Source organism: Zalophus californianus, chromosome 6 (assembly GCF_009762305.2).
Source record: "Zalophus californianus isolate mZalCal1 chromosome 6, mZalCal1.pri.v2, whole genome shotgun sequence".
Classification (NCBI taxonomy): Eukaryota; Metazoa; Chordata; class Mammalia; order Carnivora; family Otariidae; genus Zalophus; species Zalophus californianus.
The window spans coordinates 13021623-13040475 of record NC_045600.1 but is presented as its reverse complement, the minus strand read 5'-3'; the positions used below and the strand labels follow the sequence as shown (position 1 = coordinate 13040475).

The 18853-nt window shown below is 49.3% G+C and overlaps 1 protein-coding gene across 5 annotated transcripts in view; it reads right to left on the bottom strand.

Moving 5' to 3' along the window:
• Positions 1-18853, bottom strand: part of TTC7B (tetratricopeptide repeat domain 7B) — a 249804-nt gene that overhangs the window by 210963 nt on the left and 19988 nt on the right. For all 5 annotated transcript variants that reach the window (XM_035727914.1, XM_035727915.1, XM_035727917.1 and 2 more), the window contains exons 2-3: positions 15764-15918; positions 9094-9262 (exon numbers count right to left, since the gene is read on the bottom strand). In XM_035727914.1, the coding sequence (XP_035583807.1) occupies positions 9094-9262; positions 15764-15918 (324 nt within the window). The remainder of the gene's footprint in view (positions 1-9093; positions 9263-15763; positions 15919-18853) is intronic.

Here is an 18853-nt window from a genome sequence, read left to right as displayed (position 1 = left end):
AATACTTCTCTTTTGACCCAGAAATTCTACTTCTGGAAATCTCTCCTAGGGAAAGCATTAAGGACAAGCACAGAGATCAGCCTGAGAGAGCGTTCGTCACAGCTTTACTTGTAACAGTAAAAAGCTGAAAACAACCTACATGTCCAAAAATAGAGGCTTTTTAGTTAAATATATTACAGCTTATCCATGTAATGAAATGCTGTGCAGCTGCTAAAAGTGTTTATGATCTGTAGTGAAGTGGAAAAAGCAGGTCATAAAGCAGTATATGTGGTATAATCTCATTTTTATAAAAAAAAAAACCCACATGATAATTATAGAGATCTAAAAGTAAGTGCACTAAAATGTTAACAGAAATTGGCTCCGGGCAGACCAGGTGATGGATATTTTTATGTTCTTTTGACCGGTCTATACTTCTGATTTTTATGTAATGCATACGTATGTTGTCTATATCAAGAAGAACAATAAGATAAAATTATAGGGGAAAGGGTAAGCGATCAACCCCAGTGATAGCTAGAAGCCCCACTGGCTGCCCAAGGAAAGGAGCACGCTAGACAGGACCCTGGGCCCAGGCCAGGGGGGGGGGGGGGGCGGTGGAGGACCGTGGGGAGAGCGAGAACATCACAGCCACCGGTTGCTCCCAAACCCAGGTGTACATGAGGACAGACGACACAAATCCCCTACTGTTCACCTCTCAGATTTATATATTTCAAAGCACTTCCCATTTTGTCTTATTCAGCTTTCTCAGTACTCTCATCTGAGTATTATTATCCCCATTTTGCAGGTAGGAAAAGTGAGACTTAGAGACTTAGATCAAATGGCTTAAGAATCACAGAACAGAATCAAGGGCTTGCAGGTTATCTGACACCAGTCCTTCAGCCCCTTGTCAACAGCAGCCCCACTCCAAATGAGAATTTATGCTCCAGCTGAAAGGCAGCTCAATAAAGCAAATAGAGTAGGGATTCTGGAGTCCACAGGCCTTGATGTGAATCCCACCTCACCTCTGAAATTCAGCCTCTCAACTCCTCACAGGGACTACTGCCAGAATGAGGTGCCATCACACAGGTCAATCAGCAAACACCGCACGTGACTCAGGGCAGGGCTTGATAAATGCTAATCCACTGGGCCCCCCACCTCCCAGGGCAGCCGAGCCCTGAGGTGGCTGTCGCTATTAGAAAGACTTCCAGATACAGGCCTAACGTTGGACTTTGTGTAGCTTCCGCTGCCCAGCTCTGGCCCCATTCCCAAGGCCAGAACAGGAAGTCTTTCTTCCCCCAAGGGACCTCCACCCCTGGAGACAACTCTTTTCCAAAAAGTCCCATTCCTTCAGTGCTGACCCACCTGATGTGGTCTGGTTGCCAGGCATCTTCAGTCCAGTCCACAGTGACTCCATCACAGAGCGGTCACCTGGCTCCTCCCCAAGTGTCCCTTCTCCTTCTCCCCTGCAAGGACCACCTCCAAGGAGAGAAGGGCATACAGGGCCCTGGGCCTCTTTGACGAGAGGGCTCCTATTCAGAAGAGCTGTGCTGTGGACATCTATTGTGGACCCTCCCTCTGATTCTGCTGGTGGGACCACCCTCCTTCATCACAGCCTTCACGCCAGACCGGAGCCAGTCCCGGTGCATGATGCTCGCTGCTGGAACTAGATCAAGAGTAGGAATGTGATCCACCAGGGCATTGAGACACAGTGAGGATGTGGCCCAGGTTAAGAAAATCAAGTCTGGGGCTGCTCCAGCCAGCCACCTGGAGTCTGAAATGGGAACCAACACGGAGACAAATGGGGAGAAAGAATCCATCTTTGAGCCCTGAATCCAGCTATCACTGAAGTCAGACAAGGTGGGGTTTTCTTTCACCTGCAGTGAAAAGGGCCCTAACCCACAGAGCTTGGCAGAACTTCAAAATGGGTCTTCAGCTTGGCTTGGGCCCTCAAAAGTCTCCATACACTGCTTCCCCCTGCGCACCCCGGCACCTCCCCAGGGCAGGGGCTCTGGCCCCACCAGCAGAAAGCCTTGCAGGATGGACCTGGATTTGCACTGCCACCTCCATCCTCTCTACAAACACAACACATTCCTGTACTGCCTTTGCCGAGTGGCTGGCTGGGGCTGAACAGAGCAGATGACACAGACACTCGGCCACTGGTCCGCCCCCTCCCTACTCTGGGGTCCCCAGCAACCGTCACATCTCTCTAGTGACACTCTCTCCCACCAAGCACACCAGCAGCCTCACATCCTCTCAGCCGCACCTCCACCACCCCCGGCAGCTGCTGCCTCTGTGTGAGCCGGCTGGAGAGCTCTTAAGCACTGGTCTCCATGTCTGTGCCTGAAGCCAGCCTGTAGCCAGGCCACCACACCCAGGCTCCCCTGGAAGCAGCAAACTAACCTCTCCAAGGATGGAGCCCGCATCCGTGACAGCCTGAGAACCCCCCAATAAACGTTTCCACTTTCCTGGGGGAAACTGGGGCTGCTCCTGGGAGCCAATATTCCAGGATGGAAAAAGAAGCCTTGAAGCAGGAAAGTAAAGCATCCTTGTAGGAAACGCATCCCTCAAGTCACCATGTTGGGGGTCTGGCCTCACCTTGACACACAGTGCTGTCAGAATCAACCCCTAAGGGTAAGGGGCAGATAGATACGCCTTCATTCTCTTTTCTTTTCTATTTCATAAATGGAACCCCTGATTAAAGATAGTTGCTTCCTTTGGGGTCTACAAGCCTGGCAGCCTTTGGGGAAGATGATAGTCCTCAAGTCATAACCACCCACTATCTGAAGGATTTCCAACTCAACTTGTTCCAAGCCTTTTTCCATGGCACCCAGATGCCCAGGACTGGGCAGAGTGTGGTGAACACACACATGAGCGACACCTGATAAAAGCCCCTCATCGATGGACTGCATCCCTTGTGCTGATGTATCTAAAGTTTGCTCTGGTGGGAGGCCCCCAGAAGAGAGCGAGCAATCCCCAGGTGCATCTTCCAAAAACATTTGTCGGTGAATGTGCTAAGTCTCCTGGTCTAACAACTGCTTATGCTAAGCTGAAGTCGGTGGATGTGTGAAGACACTCGGTTTCAAACTGGGGAGAGCAAAGTTGGGATCCAAAGCTTTTGGAAATGGGTTCTCTATTTAAAGACTAGTGCTTATCAGCTTCAGGGAAAAGGCAGCACTTCTGAGAAGCCTCCCTCGCGAGCTCCTTTGCCCCTTCACCCTGCCCACTGCAGAAGCCAGGGGTCTTCATTCCTTCCCTGACTCCGTGTCCTGAGACGGGATGCTCAGAACGCACACAGTGGGCAGTCCAAAGAGAGCCCCAGGGCCAACTTTACAGGAGGCAGGCAAAAAAGGCTGTCACATTTTCCAAGGGGAGATCATTATGTAATTCGAATGCTATCCTACATCATACCTGCACTTCTGGCAAGAGCAAGAGGTCCATGAGCTCTGCAGACTCTAGAGAAGGGGAGGTCTTTAGAGATTGGCCCCCGGCCTCTGGCCAGGAAGGGGAGTCCAACCAAGAGATGGTTTCTCCTCCGCGGCTCTCCCTCCTGTGTATTTAGCATGTTCCTTATGAAGACAGCTGTCAGAGAACCGTGTGAATGGTTCTCGCCTCTTAAAGGACCACTACTTGAATCAACCGAACCATTCCAATGTAAATGGCCTTTTGTGAAAAAACCATTAATGTGGGCCCAATTCCAAAGACCTCTAACCTTCTGGATCAGCCTTGGGCAAGACTGGTGAAGTGCAGAGGGAGTGTGTCTTGGGCCCCATCCTCAAGCAAAACTCTCCACCTGCCCCTGGCCACTGGGTGCTGCCCATCCTCCAACACCATCAACACCTCTTCCTCCCCAAATGGCACTCCGGACCTCAGATCTTTGCTTGATCTGCCTCTAAAGATTTCCCTCTAAACGTACTGTTCCTGGGTCCCACTCCTGGGACCATACCCTCTGCCAGACAAGGCAGATATGCTAAGGCAACTCTTCCCCTCTTCCCCATAACTGGACGTTACCTGGGGCTCCCTAAGAGGTCTAGCCATTTGGGGTCACACCCAAGAACAAAAATAGCTAAACTCTGTTGATCCACCAGGCACTACACTAAGAGCTTTACCCGTACTCCCTCATTCCCTACAATAACCCTATAACGTAGATACTATAATTACCTCTGTTTTATAGATAAAAAAGCCTGAGCCCCAGGAAGACGAAAGGAACTCGCCCAAGGTCTTATAGCTAATAAGTGACAAAGCTAGAGATCAAACCTGGGCAGTCTGGCTCCAAAACCCCAGGTTCTTAACCAGCGCATCAAAGGAGCAATTTCAAACCTGGGAGCAAAGGAGGAAAGAGACAATGGGAGGCTCCATAGAGCTCCCCATCCCCGTGCTGCCTTCTCCACCTGGGAACGGAGGTCATGCAGTTTGACAGGAAGGTTTCCTGCCTCATTCTGGCCCTGCCTCCAGCCTACTGGGCATCATCAGGCAAGTCGCTTGGCCTCCCTGGCAGTCTCCCCCAGTGGAAAGAGAAAATGTCTGTACAAGGGGTGACTGGGAAGGCCCCGCTGGCCCTCTGCCGTCGGTCCTTCTCGGCTTGGTACCGCGCAATCTAGAAAGGAAGCTTAATACCACGCCACTGTTTCCAGGCTCATAATTTCCCTCCTCTTGGGCGCCAGAGCCTCAGGGCCTCCACGTCCCCTTTCATTAGCCTGGGTGCAGGCTACTTCCTTCTCCCTGCCCCTCCTACAGGTGTTAGCTGGGTGAGAGACCAAGCTCTGCTGGACATGTCAAATCAGAGGCTTACGTGAGCCCCCAGTCTTCTTTATCCCAGGTCCCTGGTGGCTAAGGTGCTATAGCAACCTCTCTCCAGCGGGCTGTCAGCAGAACCGACCCGTGCTACTTCTGCTCACCCTAGACGTCTCCCTCGTTGCCCCCTTCCACGAGCTGCACCATGCCACCACAGCAGCTTCAATCACACAGATGAGGACAACACCCTAGTGGATGGGGAGGAACAGGAACCTCGGAGAACACAGCTGCCCCACCAGCTGTGACCAGGCGGACTGTTCCAGGACTCCCTCATCTTGGAACCCAGGCATTTTCAGTCCCTGTGAGACAACAGGGTACATACCAAGGCTGTTTACAGAGGCCATATCGGGGAAGGCAAGCCACTTCCAGCTCCCACTGGCCGATCTGCAGAAAGTCACCCCGTGTCCAGCACATCTAAGTCCCAAAATAGACAGTGGCCATGTGTCCGCTATTCCCCAGCCTTTCCATTTGTGAAAAGAACATCTGTGGCCACTTGGTGTCCTGGAGATTTCATTTGCTACATCAATCTGTATCCCAGAGCAAAGATGTCTACTCGCTTGATTAAACCAGTACTACCAGAAGCTAGAGTTTCTCCATTTCCTCGATTCCCACTCTCTGTCTGCTTAGGTTTACGAGATGGAAGGAAGGAGTTGGGGGGATAGTGGGGGGAGTTGAGATCTATGTCAGAAGTTCCTGATCATGGAAATGAATGGAAATGTACAACCTTTCAAAAAGAGATCCATGTCAGGCTCTGTTATGGTGTGACGTCAGCATACTCTTGGAGGTATTGCCCATAATCGGCAGGGAAGGACTCTAAATCATTGAAATATGCCCAGTATGTCATCTACAAAGAAAACGCATCTCACCATGCTAGGCTAGGAGTGAAGGCACCCAGATCACTTGAATGACATGATGGGCATCTCAGTAAAAATGCAAGCAAGGGAACTTGTACAAATTTCACTCAATAAGTGAGCACCAGTTATGTGCCAAATCCTGTGCCGAGTTCTGAGGATGGCAAACAAACAAAACAAACAGCTCCTCCTTTAGAGGAACTCACAGACCTGCAGGGGCGTCTGATACCAGGACAACTGATTCTAGTATGACTTTCATGTCACCTACTAATCTACTGAGCAAAGACAGCAGCGAATATGGTTGACTCTGAACAGGTGAGTCCCAGAGGCCATCAGAGAAGACAGGAAGTATGAACTGGAGGAACAGAATTTACAGGAAGAAATATGGGCAAGGAGCAGGAATTACAGTGGAGGAACAATGAAGGTGAGGCTGCCAAGAGGTGTCTATGTGCAAATCAAGGGTATCCTCTAGTGATCTGAGTGTTTTCTACATGAGGAAACCTCACCTGGCCCAAGCGTGCTCTGATCCACATGCCAACAGAGCAGAATGGTTAAGAACATGGGCTCCAGACTGAGGCCCCTTCTGCCTCTCACTAGGAGAGCATGGGCTCTGGCTCGAGTCCTGGCTCATCCACTTCCTGGCTTCGGGACCTTGGGCAGCTTATCTAACCCCTGTGCCTCAGTTTTCTCATCTGTAAAATGGAAAGAGTAACAGAGCCCACCTCATAGGGTGGTGATAAAGACTGGCTGAGATACCCAAATAAAGGGCACACAGTGGGCATTCCAGTCACCTTGCCCAGTCTCATCTCCTTTGTCTATAAATTACAGGTTTGGAGGATTTAAGAGACAGTAGAGCCCTAACTGGTACCTGAATGATGTTGGCTGCAGATTCCCAATAAGCCAAGGCTAACATTACCTGGCCAGGGGAAGAGCTCGCAGCCATGGCTGGAAGAGCAGATGTGGGAGTGATACTTTCAGGCTCTGGCGGAAAGCCCTGGTCCAATCAGACCGCTGGAGATTGTGGAAAAGTTCAGGTGACCCATAAAAGGCGAACTCCGAGCCTACAGCAGCACGCGGTGGTCAGGCGAGAGGTGAGCGCTGGGCGCTCAGCTCCAGCCAGGGCTTGCCCAGGGGGCCTGAGGGGACAGCCCTTCCCTTCTTCCCGAAGAAGCGAGAAAGCCAATTTTTTAACTGGATGGTCTCAATTTGGAAATGTCAGCAACTACTTCAAAAGTGCTGGAAACGCTGAGCTGAGGACACCAACCCTGCTTCAGACCCCTGCAGGCTCGTGGTTCACAACGGAGAGAAGAGAACCCCGTATACTAGCATTCATCTAATATTTGTCCACAGTCTCTCCTGAAAACTTCTCAAGGACCTTGAAGAAGAAAGAAGAACCAAAGAGTGCTGCTACCCAGAGTTAGGACCAAGAGCCTCTTGAACTCCTCAGAGAACTGTCCTGTCTTTGGGCATCTCCACAAATTAAAAGGACAATTTTTCAGTTACTGTTAAGTCACTTCTTGCAGTACCCCAACAAACACTCAGCTTTTACGCTACTATTTAGATCATGTTCACTATGTGCTGGGCATTTGATACAGATGATCTCGTGTAATCCTCAAGACAACCCAAGGAGAGCTGGACAGATGGAGAAACCGAGGCGTGCAGAGCCAGTACGTGATGGTGGTGGGAGCCGGACCAGGCGGACAGCTAAGCACTGGTGCTCAGAATCCCCCCTCTGTACTGCCTCTCACCTGGCCAGCGCCGGCTCTCGGGGCCAGCGCCACCTGGGCTGCAGGCCACTTCCTCTGGCACAAGCAACACTTGCCTCTCCTGCACGCGTGTGATGCTATGTGTGCCCACAGGAGCTGGCCAGGGCCAGGTCTCCCAGGAGCCTCCCACCACAGCTGGGGGCGCACTGCTAATCACGTATGACGCAGGCCCAGACCCAGGGACCACGTCTCCCGTCCTCCTTGCCCTCTCCTGTCCTCCTTCAGCCACAATGCTGAGCGGGCAGTGCCCCCTGCAGATGGCTGCCACCACCAGTCTGTCTTAGAGCTGATACGAGGACCTGAGCTCTTGCTGCGAAGCAGACCCCAGAGCCATCCCCCCTCTGCAACTAGCAAAACCCCTGGAGACAACCCACTGGGCCCCGGGTGACTGGTGAAGCGTTGCTCTCCTTGCAGGAGATCGTTTCTGGCCCCAAATCACACACAAACTCCCCCAAGCCCAAGGCATGTGAGGTGACGGAGCAGGCACCACGAAGAAGGGGGCAGCTGCGTGGCACACACCCCAGCACGCCCCGTGGCGCCCCCAGCCTCACAGGACGGTGCCAGCCAAAGTGCCAGAGTGCCCGTCCAAGAGTGACAGCATCCTTCCCCGGCCCGCAGGGAGGTTTCGAAGATTAATTAGATGAACCTGGCAGTATTTGAGGTTCCCCAGGGAACAGGTTGAATACGTCACCCCTGAAACAAAGCTCTTAAGTGTGCCTCAGGCTGGGTCTTTGTTCATCGTTGCGCAGGACAACCGAGTCCGACAGCTGACAGCACACGAGTGACCAGGGCCCCGGCCTCTGTGCTGGCCACAGTCAGTCACAATGCATGGTTTGGACAGTAGGTGGCAGGAGGGAGAGGAGCTGCTTCAGATGCTCCCTCTCTTACGATGGCCTTTCCAATTCAAAGTGTCCCTCCTCCTCCAGGAAGCCTTCCTGGTCCTGTGGGCCTGTGTGACCTCTCTTATCTCTAAAAAGCTGTTAGCCACCTGACTTTTACCATCTGCTGCCTTGTTTGGGGCTGATATTTTAAAATATTATTTGATGAGCATTTAGTATGCACCAGGTACTGTGGTCAGTGCTTTACATACATTATTTGACTGATCCTTAGACTAAATCTATGAAGTGAATGTGGTTATACCCATTTCACAGATGAGGAAGTGGCAGCTTGGAAAAGTCAAACAATGTGTGTGTCCTGCGTCTGTCATTTTCTTCTCCGTGGGACTGCATCCTCTCACATGGGATTGCAAGCTCCTTCTTGGCAACCGGGCTGACGTTTACACTTCCTTCCAGCCCCGGAGCCCCCACGCACACAGCTAAACACTGGATGACTGGCTGTTACAGCCATTTGCAGGGACCAATCAGCCTTAATTAAATTAGCCCAGAGGTGGCAATAATGAATAAAACTGGTCAGCCATGTGGCCAAGTGGCCATATGACAAGAATCCTGACGTGTGCTGTGCATTGTCTTAATTACCAAAAAAAAAAAAAAATTCCTATTTCATTGCATATTAATTATCAGGATCCTTTACTAAAATGTTTGCCCCTCATTTATTTCAGGGGTAACTGAAGAACTGAGGGTCTGAGGGAACAGGGTGTGGCGGGGCCCACACCATGCGGAGGTGCTGACCCAGGGTACAGGCTTGGCCTGTGGGCTCCACGCAGCGTGGCCCCAGGGGACAGCCTCCCGGGAGGGAAGGCGCGGGCTCACCTTTGGTGGCGTAGGCTTCCGCAATCATGCGCAGCCTGTAGGGAGGGACGGCTGTCAGCGGCAGGTCATCGAGGCCCACCCGGGCATAGATGTTGAGAGCCTCCTTATAATCTCCTTCCACATAATTCAACTTGGCCATGATCAGATTGGATTCTTGTAGGAACTCTGACTAGAAGGAAAAGGAGAGAGAAAAACATTTTCCTACGATGCTAGGAGTAATGCTCCCTCGGGGACCCGACACCTGCTGCCACAAAGCCTCGGGGCTCTCCACACAAAGATGCGCACACGAATGTTCACAGCAGTATTGTTTGCCATGGCCCTGTGACTGCCAACAACCTGAATGCCCAATGACTGAGGAACGGATAAGGAAAATGTGGTATGGCCCCACAGTGGAATATTACCCAGCCACAGTGAGGAAGGAAGCAGTGCCCCATGCTTACCACAGGGATGACCCTCAGAAACACCATGGCAGGTGAAAAAGCCAATCACAAGAGGCTACATGTTGCATGCTTCCACTTATATGAAATGGCCCGAGTGGTCAAATCTATAGAGGCAGAAAGTAGATTAGTGTGTTTGCCTAGGGCTGGAGGGTGGGGGATGGCAGGTGACTGCTAATGGGTACGGGTTTATTTTGGGGGCGATGAGAATTTTCTAAAATGGGGTAATGACTGCACGAGTCTGTAAATATACTAAAAACCACTGAACTGTACATTCTAAATGGGTGAGTTATATGGCATATGAACTCCACTTCAAGAAAGTGGCTGTAAAACAAAACGAAACCGAACACTGAGGCTCCCCACAGGTCCCCGTGCTTGGCTGTGTTGCGCCAAGGACGAAGGGATGCTTTATGAACAAAACATACAAGCACCTGTCTCAAAAAAGGACATCCTGGTGCATCCTGCCCGCTGCCCTGGGGGTGTGCTACAAGACAATAACCCAAATAACCCAAAGAGAGAGGTTTTCTAAATTGGTGCAAAACCCAGGACTTGCTTTCTTTCCAGGGGCGAACTTTTCCCACTGAGCCATTCTCAATGGGTAAGGTGACTGAACCCTGGTCCTCCCCACCCCCCACAGAGGCTGCGAGCTCTAGCCCTCGTCCTCTGATGGGCCCTCATTCCTCTCCAGGCAGGAGAGGTTGGCCTCCCCAGTCCATCCCCACTGGCCTCAACCGCTGCCCTTCCCCCTGGCCAGCACTCATCAGCAGGAAGAGAGGAGACAGCCTAGCCTGCTATATAAGGAGACAGATTTATCACCCTCTCGCAGGCCTGCTCCTTGGAACCCAGGCTATGCAAGGCTAGATTTTCCTGCTTACAGGAGCATGCCAGGAAGCTGCACCGTTCTGTTAACCGTGACGGGGTGGCCAATGCCAGGTAACCAGTCAGAGCATGGCAAAGCAGCTGTCCGCCAGGATCGCCAGCTTCCGGGCATTTTTTTTTTTTTTTTCTTTTTTTGAGTATAGTTGACACACAATGTCACACACTTTTCAGGTGTACGACATAGTGACTGGACAACTCCCTAAGCTCTGCTGTGCTCACCATAAGTGCAGCTGCCACCTGTCACCATACCGTGCTGTTACAGATCACTGACTCCATTCCCTATGCTGTGCCTTTTATTCCTGGGACTCATTCAGTCCACAACTGTATCTCCTGCTCCCCTTCATCTATTGCGTCCACCCCCCAACCCCCCCGCCCCTCTGGCAACCATCACCTTGTTCTCTGTATTTATGGGTCTGTTTCTGCTTTTTGTTTGTCTCTTTATTCATTTGTTGTTTTTTTTTTTTTTAGATTCCACATATAAGTGAAATCATAAAGTATTTTTTGAAAGGAAGCAGGGGTTGGGGCGCCTGGGTGGCTCAGATGGTTAAGCGTCTGCCTTCGGCTCAGGTCATGATCCCGGGCTCCTGGGATCAAGCTCCACAACATGCTCCCAGCTCAGTGGAGAGCCTGTTTCTCCCTCTCCCTCTGCCTGCCGCTCCCCTGCTCATGCTCTCTCTCTCTCTCTTTCTCTGTGTCTCAAATGAATAAATAAAATCTTTTAAAAGAAAATTAAAAAAAAAAAGAAAGGAAGCAGGGGCAATGGGCAGCATTAGAGAGATGGTAAAATCAGCAAAGGGAAGGAAGGGAGGGTTTTTTTTAAAGTAAATTAAATTAAATTTTATTATTATTTTTTAAGTAGGTTCCACGCCCAATGTGGGGCTTGAACTCATGACCCTGAGATTAAGAGTGGCATGCTCTATTGACTAAGCCAGCCAGGCGCCCTGAAAGGAACAAAAAAAGGGGGTTTTGAGTGGCCAGAGAGAGAGAAAGAAAATTAGAATGCAAGAAATGAGAATTATCTTTGCAAACAGAAAAATCAAAACAGACTTAAGAGAAGAGGAAAAGAGCTATGAAAAAAAGTCCCACCACAGGGGTTCTCCACCCAGAGAAAAGGCTTCCTGGCAGACAAGGCTGTCTTCCTTCCTCCCTTAGGCCTTCCAGCCCTGGGACCACTGGTTTAAAAAGCAAACAGAAGGGGGAGGGGAGCAGAGGTTGGTGTTTACCAGGCCCAGAGCTTCAATCTGGGGATGGACAGTGGTAGAGGCTGCACGACGGTGCAGATGTACTCAACGCCACAGAACTGTACACTTTAAGATGGTGTGATGGCAAAGTTTGTGTTAGATAATATTTTACCAAAAGAAAAAGATGTTTAATTCAACTTGAAAAAAAAATTTTTTTTTTTTTTAAAGAAAAGTAAACTACAAGGCCAGATGTAAAAGATACAGGAGCCTGAACAAAATTCCAAGTGCAAAGGCACAGTGTGCATGCACTGGGAGAGCCTTGCTGGAGCGAGTCTAGTTGGCGACCCCACACAGAGGCTGCCGCTGCAGGGCTGGGGATACCGGCCCCAGCAGAGCTGTGCTGCCCTGCCCAGGAGAAACACGGTTTTCTTGACTTGACTGAGAAGCAGGTCTCCTGATTCCCAGGCCAGGCTCCTTCTGCCCCACCACATTGCTACCTTGCTCTGGTCCTGCCTGTTTCAGTCCGTGCGTATTTTGTGGGCACCTTGTCTGCACTGGGCTTGAGCAAGTGCCCCACCAGGAGACGTACTGATTTAAGGTCAAGAAGAGAACAAGTTTCACAGTAGCCAGCTATTGGGGCAACACACCCGTGCAAAAGCTGGGCGACTTTGGAACATTCTTTATACGGTAGAGGAAGCTTTAAAATGGCCACAGGAGAAAAATCTCTCTAGATAGAACCAATAACATCGCAGTAAATGACATGTCTCTGGTGCCACATCTGAGCCTCAAGACAACCCCTAGCTAACTATGCTAACGGATGAGAAATGTGAAGCTCAGAGAAAGTACGTAACTTCACCGAATCACACAGCTTATAAAGCTAGAACTGGAACACAAACTCAGGAATTCTAACTTGAAATTCCATGTTCTTACTACTGCACTGGGTGGAGAGCAAAAAAACCATCAGCACCTGGTAAACCAGAAGGTTAATTCTTCACAGTGAAGTTAGGGATCTGGAAGGAGGAAACAAACTAGCCAGATGTCAGGCCTGGAGCATGATCCTCAACCTTTCTCCCCTAGCACACAGCCACACCCTCTGGCCTCTTGAAGGGACGCCTGATGGCCATCCCTGGGAAGCACGGCCCACGTGTCCACTGTCCCTCTACCCTTTCTCACTGATGAGGACCGACGAGTATCATGAACTGACTCTGAAGAGAAGTGTGGCATGGCCCTTTAAAAGAAACAGGGAGAGGGGCGCCTGGGTGGCTCAGATGGTTAGGCAACTGCCTTTGGCTCAGGTCATGATCCTGGAGTCCTGGGATCGAGTCCCACATCAGGCTCCCTGCTCGGCAGGGAGTCTGCCTCTCCCTCCGACCCTCTTCCCTCTCGTGCTCTCTATCTCTCATCCTCTCTCTCTCAAATAAGTAAATAAAATCTAAAAAAAAAAAAAAAGAAACAGGGAAAGAGAGAATATGTGTTTTTAAAGGCCCAAATGCAGCACCAAGTGCTTAGTAAACTGACCTTCCTATATTCAAGTGATGCGCAGGGTGCCTGGGTGGCTCAGTCAGTCAAGCGTCTGACTCTTGATTTTGGCTCAGGTCATGATCTTGGGTCATGGGATCAAGCCCTGCATCAGGCTCTGTGCTCAGCAGGGAGTCTGCTTGTCCCTCTCCCTCTCCTTCTGCTCCTCCCTCCACCCCCGCTCACTCTATCTCTGAAATAAATAAATAAAATCTTAAAAAAAATAAAGTAATTAACTGATGCTCTCAAGCCAGCCTGAGGGGCCTGGAGCTGTGTCCAGTGGAGACAGACATACATAGAGGCCATTTAGAAAGGAGGCTTTCTGCCTGCATTTCCAGAAGCCTGCAGCCACACAACTGACAAACACTAACACTCACTTACACAAATGTTGCCCAAGCCCCCAACTGCTCCAGGGCCAAGGAGGTGACGAGATGACAAGGAGGAAGGACATCTCTGAATGAAAGCTCACAGGCTTGGAATATCTAAGAGCTGGGAGGGTCCAAGCTCACCCCTCCAACAGCCCACCCTATCCAAACTGATAGAAACTAAGCCCCAGAGAGGGAGGTGGCCTCCGTGGGGGTCACGGAACAATTTGGGAATAGGCACAAGCTTCCAAAACGGATACAAAAAGTAAAGCTAAGGAAAACATGGCTTCTCGGGGGGGGGGGGGGGGGTGGTGTACATAAACATGAGAATAAAGTCCAGAGAAGTAGCCCTGGAGGGTTCTGAGATGGGAAGTGAAGAAAAAGGAAAGAGAAATCATCAAGGTTAAAGGCAAAGAGCTACAACTGAACAACAGCAAAAAAAACCCAACCCAAATAAAAAATGGGCAAAGCACCTGAATAGATATTTCTCTGAAGAAGACATACAAATGGCCAATAAGCACATGAAAAGATGCTCAACATTCCTGATCATGAGGGAAACGCAAATCAAAACCGCAGTGAGATATCACCTCAAAACTATTAGGATGGCTACTATCCAAAACCAAAACAATAGCAAAAAACAGAAAATAAAAAATGCTGGCAAGGATGTGGTGAAACTGGAACTCAGTGTGGTGAGAAAGTAAAATGTAAAATGGTGCAGCTGCTACAGAAAATAGTATGGAGGTTCCTTAAAAAATTAAACATAGAATTACCGTATGATTCAGCAATTCCACTTTTGGGTAAATGCCCAAAAGAACTGAAAGCAAGATCTGGAAGAGATATTGTAAACCCACATTCATGGCAGCACTATTCGGGGCACCTGGGTGGCTCAGTCGGTTAAGCATCCACTCGCAATTTCGGCTCAGGTCATGATCTCAGAGTTATGAGTTCAAGCCCCACATCAGGCTCTGCACTGGGCATGGAGCCTGCTTAAGATTCTCCCTCTGCCCTTCCTCTCTCTCTCCCCTTCTCTCTCTCTCCCCACCCTCTTAAAAAAAAAAGTCTGTATTATATTATAGCAGCATTATTCAAAGTACCAAAAGGCAGAAGCAATCTCAGTGCCCACTCACAGGTGGATAAACAAAACACTGTATAAACCTACAATGGAGTATTACTCAGCCTTAAAAAGGAAGGGAATTCTGACACATGCTACAACATGGATGAACCTTGAGGACGTTATGTTAATGAAATAAACCAGTCATAAAAAGACAAATACTCTACAATTCCGCTTATATGAGGGACCTGGAGCAGTCAGAATCATAGAGACAGAGAGTAGATTGGGGGTTGCCGGGGGCAGAGAGGGGGGAACGGAGAGTCGGAGCCTCATGCATAGACAGTTTTGGTTCGGGATGACAAAAAAGTTCTGGAGATGAGATAACGGTGAGGGGTGCACAACAGCACGACGGCAGCTGAGGACGCTGACGGGTCTGGGGCTGGGTGCAGGCAGCTACCTGGAGGAGCGTGACCTCCGAAGAGCAGGAAGAACCAGCCTTCAGGGCGGGGAAGAACTCAGAGCCCCGCAAGTGAGCTAATGGGTGTAGGGGGCAGCAGGCACAGGGGGAGCAAAAACGAGAGGAAAGGAGATTCAAAGGAAGCAAGAAAAGAATATGTGATGAGAGGGAAAGCTGAGTCTAGAGACGGGAAGACAGGGCAGGGAAGGAGCAGAGCAGAAGGGTAGTGCTTAAGGTCTCCTGGGCCATGAGGGTTAGGGCCATTGCTCAGGCAGAGGGACGGTTCCATCCTGGCTGCCTCCCCTACCAAAGTACCAGGCTTGTGCTCGCCAGGAGGAGCCCCACGCAGTTCCGGGCCACGGCAGCCTGGGGACGTTCAGGAGCTGTGTATTTTAGGCAGGAATTGTGCGGTAAATGGCATTCCTGATTAACTCCTCTCTTTCCTAAAGTGGCCAAGGCGTCAGGTTGAGCTCTGGGCCATATACAACAGCTCTCTTCCAAGCACCTAGAGAAGATTTTTCAGAATAGCGTGTCACTGAAGACTCACCAGAGACCCTAGTGAGCTGGAAGCCCCGATAAGGTGGGTCAGCCAGACAGGGGGCTGAGACGCCGATCACACGGTGAGCAGGCCTGCTTCTGAGAAGCCACGCTGTGGCAGCGTGCTCGTGTGCTCTGAACACTGCCCGGTCCATTGCAGGCCATCCTTCCCCATGGCTCACTGCCCTGAGGAGGCAGAACAAGCATCACCCCACTGGCCCCCTCAGCTCAGAGACCCACAGTACCTTTAGGTTCCCGCGGTCCAGGGCGGCGGTCAGATGCTTGCGGACCTCGGTCAGCTGGGGCCTGGGGCCTCGGGGACTGGCCCCCTGCCGCAGGGGGTGTTCCTTCAGGGACTGCTCCAGCTTTGACTCCCCGAGGAGAAGCTCTGCCATGTCATCTACAAAGAACAAAGTGAGAAGCTAAATGGGAGCCGGGAATGGTCTGTGTGCTGGGAAGCTCCGCCCGGGGACCTCAGGACCACCACACCCCTGCTCTGTGCAAGGCCCTTCTGGAACTTCATAGCCTTAGAGGGAGTCCAAGTGGGCACCAGCTTACAGTGAATTCTGTTCATCAATAAGAATGTTCCAGAATGTGTACACAGACGGGGGTAGCTCATTCCTTTGTCACACATTTATTGAATCTAGAAAGACTAGATATGTATTAACATGGAGAGCGCGCAAGCTCAGTAGGAAAACACAGCTGTCTTATGCTATTTTTCGGCATGATCTATACAAAATAATACTATGTATTTTCCAAAACTGATGCAGTGACATCTCCTAGCTCTTTTGTGTTCTGTGGTCTTACACATGGATGTGAGCTGGAGCAATGTCTCGTACAGATTCTTAAAATGAGTTTGTGTCAAAATGACCTGAATGCACGCAGTCTGTTTCTGCCTAAAAGTCGAAGCTATACAGACACTGACAACTAGGAATGTCTAGATGAAGGTTTTACTCCTAAGACTACACTACTTAAGAGTTACAATTCCATTACTGTGCACGTTGGCTTGTTAATTAGAATGAAGAGCTCACTCCAGAAGTAGCTCTTGGGAATCCGCACATCTAGATGTTCTGCACGAACCCAGAACAATTCATACACCAGCGTGAGCATGACCTATTTCTTCTGTGATGCGACAGAACCGAACTGCATTAAAATATAAGCACAGTGTAAAAGGTCTGGAAGGATATACCTCAAATCCACGATTGTACCTCCCACTGGGCTACAGTTGAGGGAGGACCTCAACTGGAGTTAGGGGCCAAAATGGACTCTAGTTTTATCTTTAACAACATTCCAGTCCCAGAAAGGAGAACAGATTGGCTTATTATTTAGGTAATCTAAAATTAAGTCAAGAAACAGTCACGGAGCACCCACTGAGATTCTGAGTGGTAGGTCCACTGAAGGCAGTGAGCTACAAGGAGAGCCTTCCCAGCCTTCCTGGTCAGTGACCCAAATCTGCCAAATCTAAAGTTCTCAGCAATGCCTCTATCTGTGTACCGGGACGCCCAAAATAGTCTCTTAGAAATGAGACCTAGTGTTCTGGGATGGGCCAAGCCACAGTAAACAAGGGCTGAGTTAAGTTACTGAACTCAAGCATTCTCTAAGTTGTCCAAGAAGGAAAAGCAAATAGCCTACAAGATGAGGGAACATCAGGCAGGACCACAGCAGCATCCTACAGCAGAAGACAAGGACACAATGTCTGCAGAGGACACAGGGACACAGAGCGTAACCCAACAGGCCTGGAGCTGGCCGTAACACTGGTCAGGTGCAAGAGCAGCAAGCAGCCTCCTCCAAGAAGCATGAGCCATTCCTGAGAATGAAATGCAGCTAATAAAGAAATCCAGGGCTCAGGGATGAAGGATGTGTGGGCAAAGGCCTGACAGCGAGGATCAGAGCATTGACATAGAGAATACTAAATGCCTATAAGAACTAGTTACAGAACAGAACTGGACTGCTATAAACCAACACAATGCAAAAATGACAATGTAACAAAATTGGTAAGTGCTTCAGAGTACCATCCTTCAAAACAAGGTAATACATGCTTAAAGAAAAAAACACGACACCAATCTTTTTAAAACTTTACTGCACTCTTTCCGGAAACAATGCCACATGGTGAAGCATTTATCTAGAGCTCAACAATTCGCTTAGATTCACTTTCCTTTCCTTCTTCCCATCAGTACTTATTAATACTTTATTTTTAAAATAGCTGCTGCCTGGGGCGCCTGGGTGGCTCAGTCGTAAGTCTGCCTTCAGCTCAGGTCATGATCCCAGGGTCCTGGGACGGAGCCCCGCATCGGGCTCCCTGCTCGACGGGAAGCCTGCTTCACCCTCTCCCACTCCCCCTGCTTGTGTCCCCTCTCTCGCTGTCTCTCTGCCAAATAAATAAAATCTTTAAAAAAATAAAATAAAATAGCTGCTGCCCAACAGATATGGATGCAAGCCACATGCTATTTTAAAAGTTGCAGTAGCTATATTAAAAAAGGAAAAAGAAACAAGTGAAATTAATTTTGATAGTATCTTTTATTTAACTCAATATATCCAAAATATTGTTAGTTGAACAAGCAATCCACATTTTTTAATTATCAACATATTTTATATTCCTGTTCGTACTAAGTTTTCCAAATCCAAGGGCGCCTGGCTGGCTCCCTCAGTAGAGCATGTGACTTGATCTCGGGGTCATGAGTTTGAGCCCCAGGTTAGGCATAGAGCTGACTTAAAAAAAAAAAAGTTTTCCAAATCTAGTGTGTACTTTGCACTTATGACACATCTCAATTCGAACCAGCCACATTTCAAGTGGTCAGCAGCTACCCATGGCTAATGGCTGTGATATCAGATGGGAGTGTGATCACCATTTATAAAAGTATGCCTGTTTATCTTTATTCTGTCTGTTTCCCTAAAAAGATGTCTAGAATGAGTATCACTTAAGTAATAAAAATTTCCAAATGACAGGACTTGGGATAATTTTTTCACTCTCACCTTTGCAGTTTGAATTATTTTTATTGAGCAGAATCATTTTATATTGCTTTTAGGAAAAACTGTGACTCTTCTTTAAAAACTGGAAGTATATATCTTGCGACATTAATGGTGGTTATTTCTGAGTGGTGAGACTATTAGTATACATTGAGTTTCTTTTTTGTAGATTTTAAATTTCCAAAAAATAAAATAACATGAGATTCAGAGTCATAGATATAAATCCCAGTTTGTCACACTGTGTCTGTGGCCCTAGGATTTAGCCTCGGTGTTTTGGGGGGCAATTCTAAGAAAGCCCCTCTGTACATCTGAGCTGAAGATTCCTATCTCCACATATCCCTCATTTCCACCCCCACTCTGATTACCTC